This window comes from Strongyloides ratti, scaffold srae_chrx_scaffold0000006 (genome assembly GCF_001040885.1).
Source record: "Strongyloides ratti genome assembly S_ratti_ED321, scaffold srae_chrx_scaffold0000006".
Classification (NCBI taxonomy): domain Eukaryota; kingdom Metazoa; phylum Nematoda; class Chromadorea; order Rhabditida; family Strongyloididae; genus Strongyloides; species Strongyloides ratti.
In genome coordinates this window covers 97,350-112,563 of record NW_020171514.1, presented here as the reverse complement: position 1 = coordinate 112,563, position 15,214 = coordinate 97,350, and the positions used below count along the sequence as shown (strand labels likewise).

General features: G+C 21.0%; 4 protein-coding genes across 4 annotated transcripts in view; all 4 read right to left on the bottom strand.

Moving 5' to 3' along the window:
* The window catches only part of SRAE_X000235500 (Reverse transcriptase domain-containing protein), a gene marked incomplete at both ends in the record, with an annotated part of 906 nt that extends 46 nt beyond the window's left edge, over positions 1–860 (bottom strand). Inside the window, one exon of the mRNA XM_024645558.1 lies at positions 1–860. This exon is cut by the window's left edge and continues 46 nt beyond it. Coding sequence (XP_024499829.1) covers positions 1–860 — 860 coding nt within the window.
* An 18-nt stretch (positions 861–878) lies between these two features.
* On the bottom strand, positions 879–2,441 carry SRAE_X000235400 (Zinc finger, CCHC-type domain and Peptidase A2A,retrovirus RVP subgroup domain and Aspartic peptidase domain-containing protein; the record flags this gene model as incomplete). The annotated part of the gene is made up of 1 exon (XM_024645557.1): positions 879–2,441. The coding sequence occupies one exon, from the start codon at positions 2,439–2,441 to the stop codon at positions 879–881; it is 1,563 nt and encodes a 520-aa protein (XP_024499828.1).
* Positions 2,442–2,878: 437 nt separating this feature from the next.
* Positions 2,879–5,827, bottom strand: SRAE_X000235300 (Reverse transcriptase domain and Integrase,catalytic core domain and Ribonuclease H-like domain-containing protein; the record flags this gene model as incomplete). The annotated part of the gene is made up of 1 exon (XM_024645556.1): positions 2,879–5,827. The coding sequence occupies one exon, from the start codon at positions 5,825–5,827 to the stop codon at positions 2,879–2,881; it is 2,949 nt and encodes a 982-aa protein (XP_024499827.1).
* Positions 5,828–5,845: 18 nt separating this feature from the next.
* SRAE_X000235200 (Zinc finger, CCHC-type domain and Peptidase A2A,retrovirus RVP subgroup domain and Aspartic peptidase domain-containing protein) lies at positions 5,846–7,408 on the bottom strand (the record flags this gene model as incomplete). The annotated part of the gene is made up of 1 exon (XM_024645555.1): positions 5,846–7,408. The coding sequence occupies one exon, from the start codon at positions 7,406–7,408 to the stop codon at positions 5,846–5,848; it is 1,563 nt and encodes a 520-aa protein (XP_024499826.1).
* Positions 7,409–15,214: the final 7,806 nt, after the last annotated feature.

Here is a 15,214-nt window from a genome sequence, read left to right as displayed (position 1 = left end):
GTTTGTTTAAAATATTGAGTTCCAAATAAGAATCTTTGTAATTCTTTCTTAGTCTTAGGTATTTGTTTTTTTAAATTAGAAATACTTTTTAAAGAAGGTGTATATCCTTTTTGGTTTAAAGTATATGCTAAATAATTTAATTCTTTTCTAAATAGTTTGGACTTATAAATATTAAAATATAAATTATTTTTCTGAAATATTTCCAATATTTCGTTAAGTACTTCAGCATGTTTTCTTATAGCTTCTACTTCAGATTTTTCTTTTGGTAATGAAGTTATTACTAAGAAATCGTCGATATGTTGTATTACTTGACCATCATTCTTATATTTCTTTAATAATTCACTTGTTACTAATGAAAATTGAAATGCTGAATTTGTAGCTCCTTGTGGTAATGTTTTATAAGAATAAATATTTATTCCATCCGCACTAAATGAATATTTGGATCTCATTTCCTCTGGTATCAGTATTTGTTGATATGCATTACTGAGGTCTATTAAACTATATAAAATATTTTCTCCTCCTTTTATTCTTTTGAATTCTTCAACTGTATTTACGTTAGCTCCCGATTGTCTAATTGTAATTGAGTTAATCAGTCTTAAGTCACATACCATTCTATAATTATTTTCAAGTTTCTCTTTATTTATTCCTTGAATTGTAGGTTTTCTTAGTAATAAAATAGGGTGTACGAAATCAGGATGTTTTTCTACTTGAATCATATTATTTTTCAAGTATGTCTCAATTATTTGATTTGCCATTGGCAATAAATTTTGAGGAACTTTATAAAATTTGAATTTCTTAAGTTCTTTATTATAATTATATTCTTGTTTTCCTGACATTAATGAAGGATTATATCTATCCATTTTTAAATCATATTTTTCCTAAAAGTTTTTCTCGGCTTCTTCTAAATTATTTAAATTCTTCAGCCAACTTTCCTTAAATGTATCTTTTATAATTGTACAATAAGATTTATATGAAGGTAATTTAATTTTTCTTTCGTATTCTTTAATTATCTCCTCGATATTAAGAATTTTCTTTTTCTTTAGATCAATGTATTTATTGTATTTAGATAATGCATCTAATCCAAGTAAAATATCACATTGGGTTTCTTTAGGTAAATCTTTTATTAAGATTTTATCTAATTTAATTTCTTCATCATCTATTTTTATTGAAATTGGTCTATCTCCCCAATTTCCAACTGTTTTACTTTCAATGCCTTCAATTATAACTTTATCTCTTGACTTAGAGATTGATAATTGTTTGGCTAACTTATTACTTAAAATAGAAATTTCTGAACAAGTATCAAGTGCTGCTTTTGCTTTTATTTTTCCATTTATTAATATTTCTTTATGTAATATATTGGAAGAATCGCCTTTGTCTTTATTTAATAAGTTTATCCTTGTTTTAGAATTAGGATCCCATTTAGTTTTACTTCTACATTCAGTTTCCATATGTCCTTTATAATTGCATCTATTACATTTGATATCCTTCTTTTTATCGTACTTGAGGCTTTGTGTAATATTACTTTTGAGCGTATCAACTAACTCCATGTATTCTTTTACACTATTTACATAATAACTCCAATCTTTAGTTGTTTCATTTTTTATAAATAGTTTTATTTCCTTTGGGAGTAACTGTCTTAGGATATTTTTCTTTTCGGAGAAAATTCGTTCTTCATCCAATGTGCCATATATGGTTCTAATATTTTGATCAATCATAACGCTAATTTGATCAATATTAGATTTATTTAATGGTATACTCTTTATATTTTCAATATTTGTTTCGGCTTCTAATATCGAGCATTTTCCCGTGAATGTATCCTTAAGATATTCAATTAAATTATTGAATGATGTATATTCCTTAGTTTCAGCAACTAATTCTGCTACTCTTCCTTCTACGTTTACTAACAAATAATCCTTTAATAAATTTTCAGGTATTCTATTAAGTTTACAATGACTATCAAATGTTTGATACCACTTAGCAAATGATTGTTTTTCATCAAATTTCTTAAGGGTAGAGAAATATGGTATTGGTATTGGTTGTTCTGTTGTTAAAGGATCATTTCTTTTCTCTGTTTTTCTATTCATTGTAATAAGCGATTCGTTGCTCTTTTCTTTATCTTTATTCAAAGTGTTTTTGTGATAATCCTTTGAAATGGATAGATGAGCAATAACCATTTCTAATTGATTTTCTAATCTACTAAATCTTTCATCGTTTTCTTTCCTAATTTCATCAAAATTAGTGTTGAAATGAGATATAGCGTCAGTAATTGATATTTCTTCTAAGGGTAATTCCATTTTGCCTCTGGAATTTATCTCTATTTCATCTTCTCTTAAATTGCTCGTTCTTGAAGAGTCTCCTCTGTTTTCGGCAATTATTCTTTGGAATGTCTCCTCGACTGTATCCTCGTTTTCGATTTGGGTGTTCTTTCTAGTGCTTTTCATTATTTTCCTTTTCTTGTGGTCCAGTTTTATTTTTATAAGTAATTTATAAAATATAAGAATTGGAAAGTAAGATTCACTTGAAACCCCAACAGCTATTATAATAATTTATTAAAATTTAAGTCTAACAAAATAACTTTGGCCAAACTATATAAATAGCGATTATTATTAAAATTATTAATTTACTTACTATTTTGTTTTCTAGACTTTTCTAAAGTCCTATCTTATTGAGTAACTTCTCAATTATCCTAACCCCTATAAATACAATAAATTAATTCGCTTATCAATAATAGTTTGGTATAATACAATACAATAAAATGAAATAAATTAAAATAATAAAAATGCTTATTTTCTTATCTTTTATAGTTAGTTAAAGTCATCATTTTCTGTTTGATTGCTTTTATGCAATCGAAACTCTTTAATCTCTGCTTCACCCCTATTCAGACTGATTTCGGAGCCTTCCGAATATCTGTCCAATTCACTTTATATAATTTACGTGATTTAGGGTCATTGTTTCTGAAGTAACAATGTAAACTATCCGTCGCTAACACTTTAAATTTTTCATTTGCTTTATCCCACTTATCTGAATTCTGTTTCTTTAAAATAAAATAATCTCCAACTTTAAATTCATTTGATTTAAAAATTTGATTCTTTTTTGATAATTTTCTATACAAGTCTGTAGTATATACCGCAGCATATAATTCTTCTTGCTTGTGCATCATTGGGATTACATATTTTGAAATGTCGTAGTTGTAATTCTCCAAATTAATGTTTTCTATATTTCTCAAGTTATTTTCTCTGAACATAAATATTTCAAAAGCGTTGAAATTATTAGATTGTGTTCCTTTATTTAAAAAGTAAGTTGCCATTCCTAATAGGTCTTTGAATTTAACTTCTTCATTTTTCTCTTGTCTAATTTTACTAAATGTTTCTTCAATTAATTTCAGATATAATTCGGCAATTCTATTTCCATGAGTATAAGGCGCGACACTCATTAATTTTATCTGTGATATTTCAAAGAATCTTTTAGCTTCGTTACTATTTAAATATTTGGCATTATCCACAACTATAATCGTAGGTTTTGAATATAAGTATATAAATTCACTTATTGCTTTAATTATTTTCTTGTCTGTAGGATCTCCTTCTATTTCTTTAGCCATTATAAATTTTGAAAATGTATCCACACATATAAGTATCACTTTTTCTTCTCCATTGAATTGAAATTTTCCAGATAAATCGCAGCTCCATATTTGGTTTGGGTAAGCAACATTTAAAGTTCTTTCATATTTAATTTTAGGATAATTATTTCTTAATAAACAAGTTTCACAATTTTCTGTATATTTTTTAACATATTTACTAAAATTTTTACTAAAATATCTCATATTCAAGTTTCTTAACATTTTAATATATCCAAAGTGTCCTTTTTCATGTACTATTTCTACTAATTTTGGTATTATTGCTTCTGGAATGTATGGTCTGAATTTTAAAGGATATTCTTCATCTACTTTTCCTAAGCAGTTATTTAACTTTTGTAACTTATTATTTTGAATATATTCTTGAGTTATTTCTTTATCTTGTTTTTGGTGTTTTATTATTTCTTCAATTGAATATTCTTCTAAAGAATTTATAATTTTATCTAAATTTTCTTTAATTTCTTCCTGGACTTTTCTTTCTTTTTGTGAACCTTTTGGTCTACCTGGTTTCTTCTTTAAAGATCCTTTTGGTCTTCCTGGTTTTCTCTTTAAAGATCCTTTTGGTCTTCCTCTTTTTATATTGCTTTTTATGGATTTTTCCAAATTTTTCTGGTTTTTACCTATCTTCTCACCCTTTCTTTTTGATAAAAGTTTACTTTTATCATTTCTTTCTAATATGGTATTTAAATTAATTTTATTAATTTGTATTTCCTTTTCATCTCTTTCTAAATAATTTGGTGAAAATATTATTTTATTTTCTGTCTCATATACTTTCTTTTCTTCATTCTCTATGGCATGATCTATTAATCTTGATAAATAATCAGGAAATTTGTTATCTTTTCCCTTTATGTATTTTATAATAATTGTAGCTGGATAACAATTTATGAAGTTTATTAATTCCATATATCTATCATTCATACTATTATTTTGTATATATTGGATTGGCTTATGATCAGTTTCTATAGTAATTTCATTTCCTTTTAATAAATATGAAAATTTGTTGAGAGCTATGCAAATTGCTTTCATTTCTAAATAACTACTGTGTCTTTTTCTTTGAGTTCTTTTTAATTTTTCACTAACTAATCCAATTAATATTTTATCTTTTTCATCATTCGGATTTTCTTGAATTAATGAAGCTCCTAATGCTAAATCGCTTGCATCAGTCTTCAGAATAAATTTCCAATTACTTCTAGGATATCCAAGTGTAGGTGATGATAAAAGTTCATTAACTATATTTAAATAATTCTTTTTATCTTCTTTGTCCATATAAAATGAGGTTTTCTTTTTACCTAATTTAGCAAAAAGGCGTTCTGCATTTACAGTAAATGTAGGTAACGTTTGTTTAAAATATTGAGTTCCAAATAAGAATCTTTGTAATTCTTTCTTAGTCTTAGGTATTTGTTTTATTAAATTAGAAATACTTTTTAAAGAAGGTGTATATCCTTTCTGATTTAAAGTATAAGCTAAATAATTTAATTCTTTTCTAAATAGTTTGGACTTATAAATATTAAAATATAAATTATTCTTCTGAAATATTTCCAATATTTCGTTAAGTACTTCAGCATGTTTTCTTATAGCTTCTACTTCAGATTTATCTTTTGGTAATGAAGTTATTACTAAGAAATCGTCGATATGTTGTATTACTTGACCATCATTCTTATATTTCTTTAATAATTCACTTGTTACTAATGAAAATTGAAATGCTGAATTTGTAGCTCCTTGTGGTAATGTTCTATAAGAATAAATATTTATTCCATCCGCACTAAATGAATATTTGGATCTCATTTCTTCTGGTATCAGTATTTGTTGATATGCATTACTGAGGTCTATTAAACTATATAAAATATTTTCTCCTCCTTTTATTCTTTTGAATTCTTCAACTGTATTTAAATTAGCTCCTGATTGTCTAATTGTAATTGAATTAATCAGTCTTAAGTCACATACCATTCTATAATTATTTTCAAGTTTCTCTTTATTTATTCCTTGAATTGTAGGTTTTCTTAGTAATAAAATAGGGTGTACGAAATCAGGATGTTTTTCTACTTGAATCATATTATTTTTCAAGTATGTCTCAATTATTTGATTTGCCATTGGCAATAAATTTTGAGGAACTTTATAAAATTTGAATTTCTTAAGTTCTTTATTATAATTATATTCTTGTTTTCCTGACATTAATGAAGGATTATATCTATCCATTTTTAAATCATATTTTTCCTAAAAGTTTTTCTCGGCTTCTTCTAAATTATTTAAATTCTTCAGCCAACTTTCCTTAAATGTATCTTTTATAATTGTACAATAAGATTTATATGAAGGTAATTTAATTTTTCTTTCGTATTCTTTAATTATCTCCTCGATATTAAGAATTTTCTTTTTCTTTAGATCAATGTATTTATTGTATTTAGATAATGCATCTAATCCAAGTAAAATATCACATTGGGTTTCTTTAGGTAAATCTTTTATTAAGATTTTATCTAATTTAATTTCTTCATCATCTATTTTTATTGAAATTGGTCTATCTCCCCAATTTCCAACTGTTTTACTTTCAATGCCTTCAATTATAACTTTATCTCTTGACTTAGAGATTGATAATTGTTTGGCTAACTTATTACTTAAAATAGAAATTTCTGAACAAGTATCAAGTGCTGCTTTTGCTTTTATTTTTCCATTTATTAATATTTCTTTATGTAATATATTGGAAGAATCGCCTTTGTCTTTATTTAATAAGTTTATCCTTGTTTTAGAATTAGGATCCCATTTAGTTTTACTTCTACATTCAGTTTCCATATGTCCTTTATAATTGCATCTATTACATTTGATATCCTTCTTTTTATCGTACTTGAGGCTTTGTGTAATATTACTTTTGAGCGTATCAACTAACTCCATGTATTCTTTTACACTATTTACATAATAACTCCAATCTTTAGTTGTTTCATTTTTTATAAATAGTTTTATTTCCTTTGGGAGTAACTGTCTTAGGATATTTTTCTTTTCGGAGAAAATTCGTTCTTCATCCAATGTGCCATATATGGTTCTAATATTTTGATCAATCATAACGCTAATTTGATCAATATTAGATTTATTTAATGGTATACTCTTTATATTTTCAATATTTGTTTCGGCTTCTAATATCGAGCATTTTCCCGTGAATGTATCCTTAAGATATTCAATTAAATTATTGAATGATGTATATTCCTTAGTTTCAGCAACTAATTCTGCTACTCTTCCTTCTACGTTTACTAACAAATAATCCTTTAATAAATTTTCAGGTATTCTATTAAGTTTACAATGACTATCAAATGTTTGATACCACTTAGCAAATGATTGTTTTTCATCAAATTTCTTAAGGGTAGAGAAATATGGTATTGGTATTGGTTGTTCTGTTGTTAAAGGATCATTTCTTTTCTCTGTTTTTCTATTCATTGTAATAAGCGATTCGTTGCTCTTTTCTTTATCTTTATTCAAAGTGTTTTTGTGATAATCCTTTGAAATGGATAGATGAGCAATAACCATTTCTAATTGATTTTCTAATCTACTAAATCTTTCATCGTTTTCTTTCCTAATTTCATCAAAATTAGTGTTGAAATGAGATATAGCGTCAGTAATTGATATTTCTTCTAAGGGTAATTCCATTTTGCCTCTGGAATTTATCTCTATTTCATCTTCTCTTAAATTGCTCGTTCTTGAAGAGTCTCCTCTGTTTTCGGCAATTATTCTTTGGAATGTCTCCTCGACTGTATCCTCGTTTTCGATTTGGGTGTTCTTTCTAGTGCTTTTCATTATTTTCCTTTTCTTGTGGTCCAGTTTTATTTTTATAAGTAATTTATAAAATATAAGAATTGGAAAGTAAGATTCACTTGAAACCCCAACAGCTATTATAATAATTTATTAAAATTTAAGTCTAACAAAATAACTTTGGCCAAACTATATAAATAGCGATTATTATTAAAATTATTAATTTACTTACTATTTTGTTTTCTAGACTTTTCTAAAGTCCTATCTTATTGAGTAACTTCTCAATTATCCTAACCCCTATAAATACAATAAATTAATTCGCTTATCAATAATAGTTTGGTATAATACAATACAATAAAATGAAATAAATTAAAATAATAAAAATGCTTATTTTCTTATCTTTTATAGTTAGTTAAAGTCATCATTTTCTGTTTGATTGCTTTTATGCAATCGAAACTCTTTAATCTCTGCTATATAGAAAAATTTTAAAAAAATAAAAAAATGTTGAAAAATAAGGAAATAATCAAAAAATATTTTTTTATGATACAATAAATCACATTATTTAAAAAATTTTTAAAATTTGAGCGTCTGAAATACATGCTTTAAATCACCAATAAAATGAAAAAATCTATAGCTTACACAAAAGACCTGCCCTGCAGGCAAGCGCGTGCGAAGCATGCGCTTGTTTTATTATATAATATTTTTAATATGTAAAAGAAAAATAATTTTTTTATATTAATTTTAAAAAAATCATTATATGGGGCAGGGGTATTAATCATAAAGAATTAAAATTTTTTTTTTTTTTGTCATCATTTATTTTTATATAAATTTAAAGATTATTTCAACCTGATAAAGATATTATTTCATAAAATAATAAATAAACATCCAATTCAGAAATTAAATTTGTTATAATTTTCAATATAATAAGGAGTTACATGTATTTCTTGGAGTAATCTTTTTGTAATCATAATACTACCTATTAGATGTTGATTTATCATATTATTTTCTTTAAAATTTATTTTTTCACATATTTTATTATTTTATTTCAAGTTGTTTTTATTTTTTATTCTCATTTTTTAATATTTCATTTTCATTATTATTACTATTATTAATTAATTTTTGTAACATTATATTACTTCTTTCAATTTCATCTATTTAATCTTTAAGTTTTTTATTCTTATCTTTTAATATTACATTTTCTTCTTCTTTTAATTTATATATAAAAATCATATAAAGATCTAATAAATATAATTAAAAATTATAACAAAATATTCTAAAGATTAAATAAAAAGTTATATTTTTTTTATCTTAATTTTGTTTTACTAGAAACTTATAAGCATTTTGAAAAAGTTTATTAATTAAATAATTAATACATTCAATAGTATTATCTATTTAGATGATAATGTAACAAAAAAACCTTAACGTGTCTCTCTATTGTATTCATTTCTAATCTTAATAGATATAATATTATTTAAAAAAAAAACAATAAATATGTATTATATTTTATTAATGACATCTTATATATTATTAAATTACTCTATAAACATTTTCAAACCAAAATTGTAAGTAAACGTATTGTTATACAAGAGATAGATTTTTTATAATTTATAGATAAAAAATTAATTAAAAGATAAATTTTATATTTTGAAAAAGGTAAATAGAAAGTAACATTTTATAATATAATAAAATATTTGTTCTTAGGTTTAATTAAAAAAATTATATTGATAATAAACATTTTAAGATTTAATAAAATGTAAATGTAAAATTGAAATACAAATTAAAGAAAAATTACATGTTAAAATGCTAAAAGAAAGTATATGGGAATAGATTTTTTTTTTTTTTGATGACTAGAGAAATGTTTCATAAGATTTGTATATAATGTTATAAAGTAAATATAATTTATCAAATTTTATTTTTTAAACGGTTATAATTTTTATTTTTTTTTTACAATTTATAATTTAAAATATTGTTTATAATAAATAATAAGAATAATGCATCAAAAAAAATTATAATGGCATTTTATTTTATCACCTTATAAAAATATATGGATAAAATATAGAATATATTATAAATTTATTGTAAAATTGTTTAATAATGTGTTAATGTATTTTGTAATAAATGGTCATATTATAAGTAATAAATTTTTTATATTAATATTGTGCCTGTTCAAAATTATAAAATAATTAATTTATTTTCATTATACTTATTGTTTTGATAGTATAGTTTGTGTAACAATCATTTTGTCTTACTTTATTTGAATTTTAAGAATACACATTTGACACATAATATTTAAAGCAAAACTTCGTATATAAAAAGTAATAAAGATTTTGAATATTTATGCATCAATAAAAATCAAATAAATCCTATTCAAATTTTCACGCTTAAAAAAGTTCTCTTATACTGTGTGTCTTATTATTTATTCATTTCTTAGTGTCTCATTTTAAACCAGAAAAATATTATAAAATATTTTTAAAATTTAAAAAAATGTTTTTTGACGACATAAGATTCAAAAAACTACATATTTGTTACTTTCTATAATAGCCAATTAAGAATTATTATCCACGTAGATTATATATCTGAAATTAGTAAAAATTGAAGTAATTATACAAAATTTTTAATTTTTGTTGTAGCATTGTAAATTAAAAAAGTTTTTTAGTCAAAATTTATTTTTACAAGATTTTTAATTAAAAATAACTATTGTTTAAATATTTAAGTGAAAACTTTATTGTTTTTTTGATAAACATTATTTTTCTTAAAATTTGTTATAAAATTATTATTTTTTGAGAATATTTTTGTATAAAATAAAAAAATAATTAATTGATAGTCACATATATTTATTATAAAAATATATTTTTACAACAATTTTTATGAGTTAAAAAAAATCAGATATTTTTATATTTATAACAATTCATCAAAGTTTAAATATATAAAAAAAAATTTATTAATAAATAGATTAATTTATAAAATAATGTTAATTTTTTTTCGTTAAACGATTGATCTGATAATTAGAAAAATAAAATGTTAAAAAAGAAAAGAATTGTAATTAAATAAAATTGTTTTGATATATAGAGTAAAAATCATGTGAAAGAAAAATATAATTTGCGATCTAAGAAATAGTTTTCTATTGTATAAAAAAAATCCCACATAAATACATAGTATTTTATGTTTCAACTTTCAAAGATAAAAAATAGTATATATATTTGTATTATAGTATAAAGTATACATAGAAATTTTTTCTATATAAAATACAAAATTTTAAAATATAGTCAGTTTATTTAATTTTAAAAAATTTTAACAACATGTAATGCTTTAGCATTAAGGCGAAATAAAATGTATCGGAGTACTTAAAGGAGAGGAAATAAGAAACAATCAGTCGTCCCCGAGAAGAACATAAAGAAATACTGCTTATTATCTTATATTATTATCTTTGTTTTAATTAATTTTTACTATTATTATTGTTAAATAAAATTTAATACCAATTTATATATGGATCTATTGGATTAAATGGAAGGATTTTGGTATAAAACGATATTTTCATACAACTAAGATATGAAAACGTTAAGAAACATTTCGTAATAATATTTATGAAAATGTCATCTTCTTAAGAAGTTTCTAATTCTGGTAAATTTGTTAATAAGGATTTTATTGCAATTGTTTAACGTTTATATAAAATTCATAAAGATATTTTAATTTTGATGAAAGATTTGAAAAGTTGTTCTAAATGTGTAAATTAAGTTGAACTAATTATTATTTTCATGAATTTGAACATAATGGAAAAAAAATATCAATCAGAAAGATATATTGAAATGTTAACTATTATCAAAGACATTTATGAAAATTTGGAAAGTATTTTTTCTAGTGTGGATGAACTTTTTTAAAATTTATTTAAAATATGTGAGATTGTTGAAATTTTTTTGAAGAATTATGATGAAAGTAATGAAAAAGAAAATCAAGATGTTTGATGAATTTAAAAATAATATAAATTTAATTAAATTTTAACTATTGTATTGTACTCTTTTTTTTTTATATTGACTTTAAATAATAAACATACAAATAAAAATATCTCCTTCTTTTAAATTATTCACCCTGTATATATATTTAAAATTTTATTAAATCCTAAATATATATAGGCGAGTATTGAGTAGGTGAAATTATTTTCAATTTTTAAATATTTAAATAACTTTTCTAATATAAAAACATGCTGATTACGAAAAACGTAATCATTTTAAAAAAAATTTCATCTTCATATAGTAAAAGCTTCAAGAACGCAAAAAATTAACTTTTTTATTTTTAATAATTTTAACATAAAATTTTGTACATAGGTAAAAAATGACCAAAAAATTTGATTTTCATAATAAAAAGATAAAAAAATTAACATTTAAAGCCTTATTTGGTCAAACAAGTATTTTAAATTGCCATAACGTTTTTCAAAATTGGAAATTTGAGAAAAATAAAAAAAGGCCTGGGCCTATTTAAATTCTCTATCGAATGACTATCGATTCATAATTTTAAAACCACTGGTCTCAAAGTTATACAAGTTTTTTGTTTTTATACCGTTTTTTTTACCATTTTTTTTTAAAAATTACATTTAAAAAAATATTTTAAGACTAAATTTTAGATATAGCTTAATTTTAGCAGAGATATAGCCGAGAAATTATTTTTTAATAAAAACAAATTGAAAACATAAACTTCATTTAATCTATTTTTGGCACAAACAAATTTCAATGCAAGTTAAAAAAGCCCAAATTTTTTATTTATATTAATATTTTAAAAAATATAAAAAGTAATTTGAAGATACTTTAATTGTTTATGGAATGAATATAATTTCATAACATATGGACCAGGAACCTTCAAGATATTAAAAAACCATTTATTAAAAGTAAATTTTAAGAGACTACTTTTAAAACGAAATATTTATAGACCAAATTTTTAAATAGGCATAATTTTTATTAAAATGAAAATTTCAATTTAAACTTATTTAATATGATATATAATGCTGATTATTATTTTTAAAAAATAAATAAAATATTTTTAAACTATTTATACTAAAATTGGCTTTTTTCATATTATAAAAAATCCTTTTTTTAAAGAAATAAAAAGTTTATAACATCTTATTATCAAAACAAAATAATAAAATAATTGTTTCTTTTTCTAATTTCAAATAAAAGATAAAATACTAATATACTTTAATAACTGACAATAATTGAAAAAATCCACCTATATGCTTTATAGTATATAATATCAAATAGTATCAAACAAAAACCAATAACATCCTATTTTGAAAAGTATAATGATTTTAAAAGTAAATATAAATACACTTTTTTTATCTTTTTATAAAATAAATAACAATTAATGCATATATATTACTTTGTATAAAATTTTATTTTAAAAAATATTAAAAAAAAAACTATTAAATTGCATGAAAATAATAATAATTAAGAAGGTATTAAAATAATTTGCTATACAAAAATCAAATTAATAAATGATTGAAAATTTTGTTATAATATAATTGACATATTTATAAGTATTTATTGTAGATATAAACAAACAAAAAAAAGTTTTTTATCTAATTTTAGTTATAAATATCTACTTTCAGATATAAATATTCAAAGCGATTAATTTTAATTACATTAAAGTTGAAACTTTTAAAATTAAATGCATTTATTTTTATCACAACCTTACTTTAAAATAAATTAATATATTGAAATAATGTATTATAGTGTATATATATTATTTTTTAATAACATATGTAAAACTTTAAAATGGCAATAACTAAATATAACTTATTAATGGGAAACATTTTTTTTTAAAGTATATAATAATTATAACCTATTTGTTTATATATTAATTTACAATATTTAATAATTTAATTACAATTTAATATTTTAAAAAAAACTCTATTTATAATTATTAAAACGATTAAGAACGTTCAACTTTATTTAGAAAAATAATGAATCCGTATCAAATGTTATCAGTAACCACCATTTTATAAAAATTTTTGAATCTTTCAATGATATTAAAAAAATTGTAGTTAAACTTTCTGATAAATTGAATTACAAAGTTTCTACGAATAATTTAAAAGTTAGTTAAGATATTTTAAAAAAATAAAAAAAAAATTAAAACAGGCTATATATAAACAATAAGCTGATATTATGTTATATAAATACAATTTAATAAATAAGAATAAACTAGATATTTATTAACATTTACCAAAAAAATTTAAAAGCAGAAAATATCAATAAATTCTAAGCTCAAATGATTATTTAAAAGAAATACATTAGATAAATTGATTTCAAATATTAATAAATGTCAAATTTTCTAAATTGAAAAATTAATGAAATTATAACAATTACTGAAAATATAAACATAGATTAGTAATTTTTTTATATTACCTTTTTGCTTTTATTTTTATTTAGAAAAAATATTATATATTTTAATAAAATAAATATTAATGTTTATAGTATTAGAGAGATAGAAATTAAAAAACCTAGACATACAGATAAAATTTTATATCTTCTTTTTATATAACTTTAAAAAGAATTATTTTTAATTGTAACAGATAAAAATAAAAAACAACATATTCACCTTATTAATAATAATATCATCTTAAAAATAAATACAAATACAAATAATTTTAACATTTTAAAAAAATTAATTAGTTCATATTATTTTTCGTAAAATTTTCAAATCCACCATTATATCTCATTTATAAGTACTGAAAAAAAAAATTATATTCATATTACTAATAATAATGTCATCTTTGAAATGAATATAAATACAATAAATTTCAATATTTTAGAACTAATTAATTAGTTTATATTATTTTTTTAAGAAATAAATTTTATTTTTCTTGAAATTTTTAACTTCACCATTGCATCTAATTTAAAAGTGTTAAAAAGAAAGATTTTTGCTTGAAACTATAAAAAAATTATTAATATAAATTTAAAAAAATTTTAATAAATTTATGAATGAATGTATTTAAAATTTACAATATGTAAATTTATTTTATTAATCATTATGTAATAACTTTCAAAAATATTTTGTGTTATTTTCAATTATATTAAGTTGATAGCATAAATTGATAGTACAACATATCATAAGGTATATATATTGACATATAACACAAAAAATATAATTTCAAATTATCAAACATAATATATATTAGATTAAAATTTTTTTGTCTTGCTGATATGATATGTTGCTCTTATATTCATTTATAAGAAACAATATAATAATTCATAACAGATCAACGTTATCTCTTTTAAGATTGTTATATAATAAAATATGACATTAAATTTTTAACTCCAACTAAATTTTTAAAAAATTAATATATAAATTTAAATATTAGATGTAGTTATAATAATTTTTTTATTCTCAAACTAAATTTTATTTTAAAATGCAAATTTAATTTAAATAATTTCAAATATATTATATATAATATATATTGTTATATACATTAATTTAACTTTACAATAAAAAATTAAAAAATATTTTAAAATTATTTATACTAAATTTCTTTTTGTTTTGTTTATTTAAAAAAATTATTTTTTATATTAAGTACAATAGTAAATATCTCTTTAAACTTTCACTTTATTTCTATAGTTTTTATAATAATAGTAAAAATACATTAATATTATTAATTTTCTTTTTCAATAATACTGTTTTACTATTTATTTTTAGTATTATTTCAATTGTTAAAAATATAATAAGTGTAATTGGCACTATTTTTTTAAAACAATAGTGTGAATAAACTTTTAAAAGTAGGAAGATACATAAGAAAACGTTTAAAAAAGTTTTAAACAATTCAACTAATGAAATAATGTAAAATTAAGAACATTTTGATTTAATGAA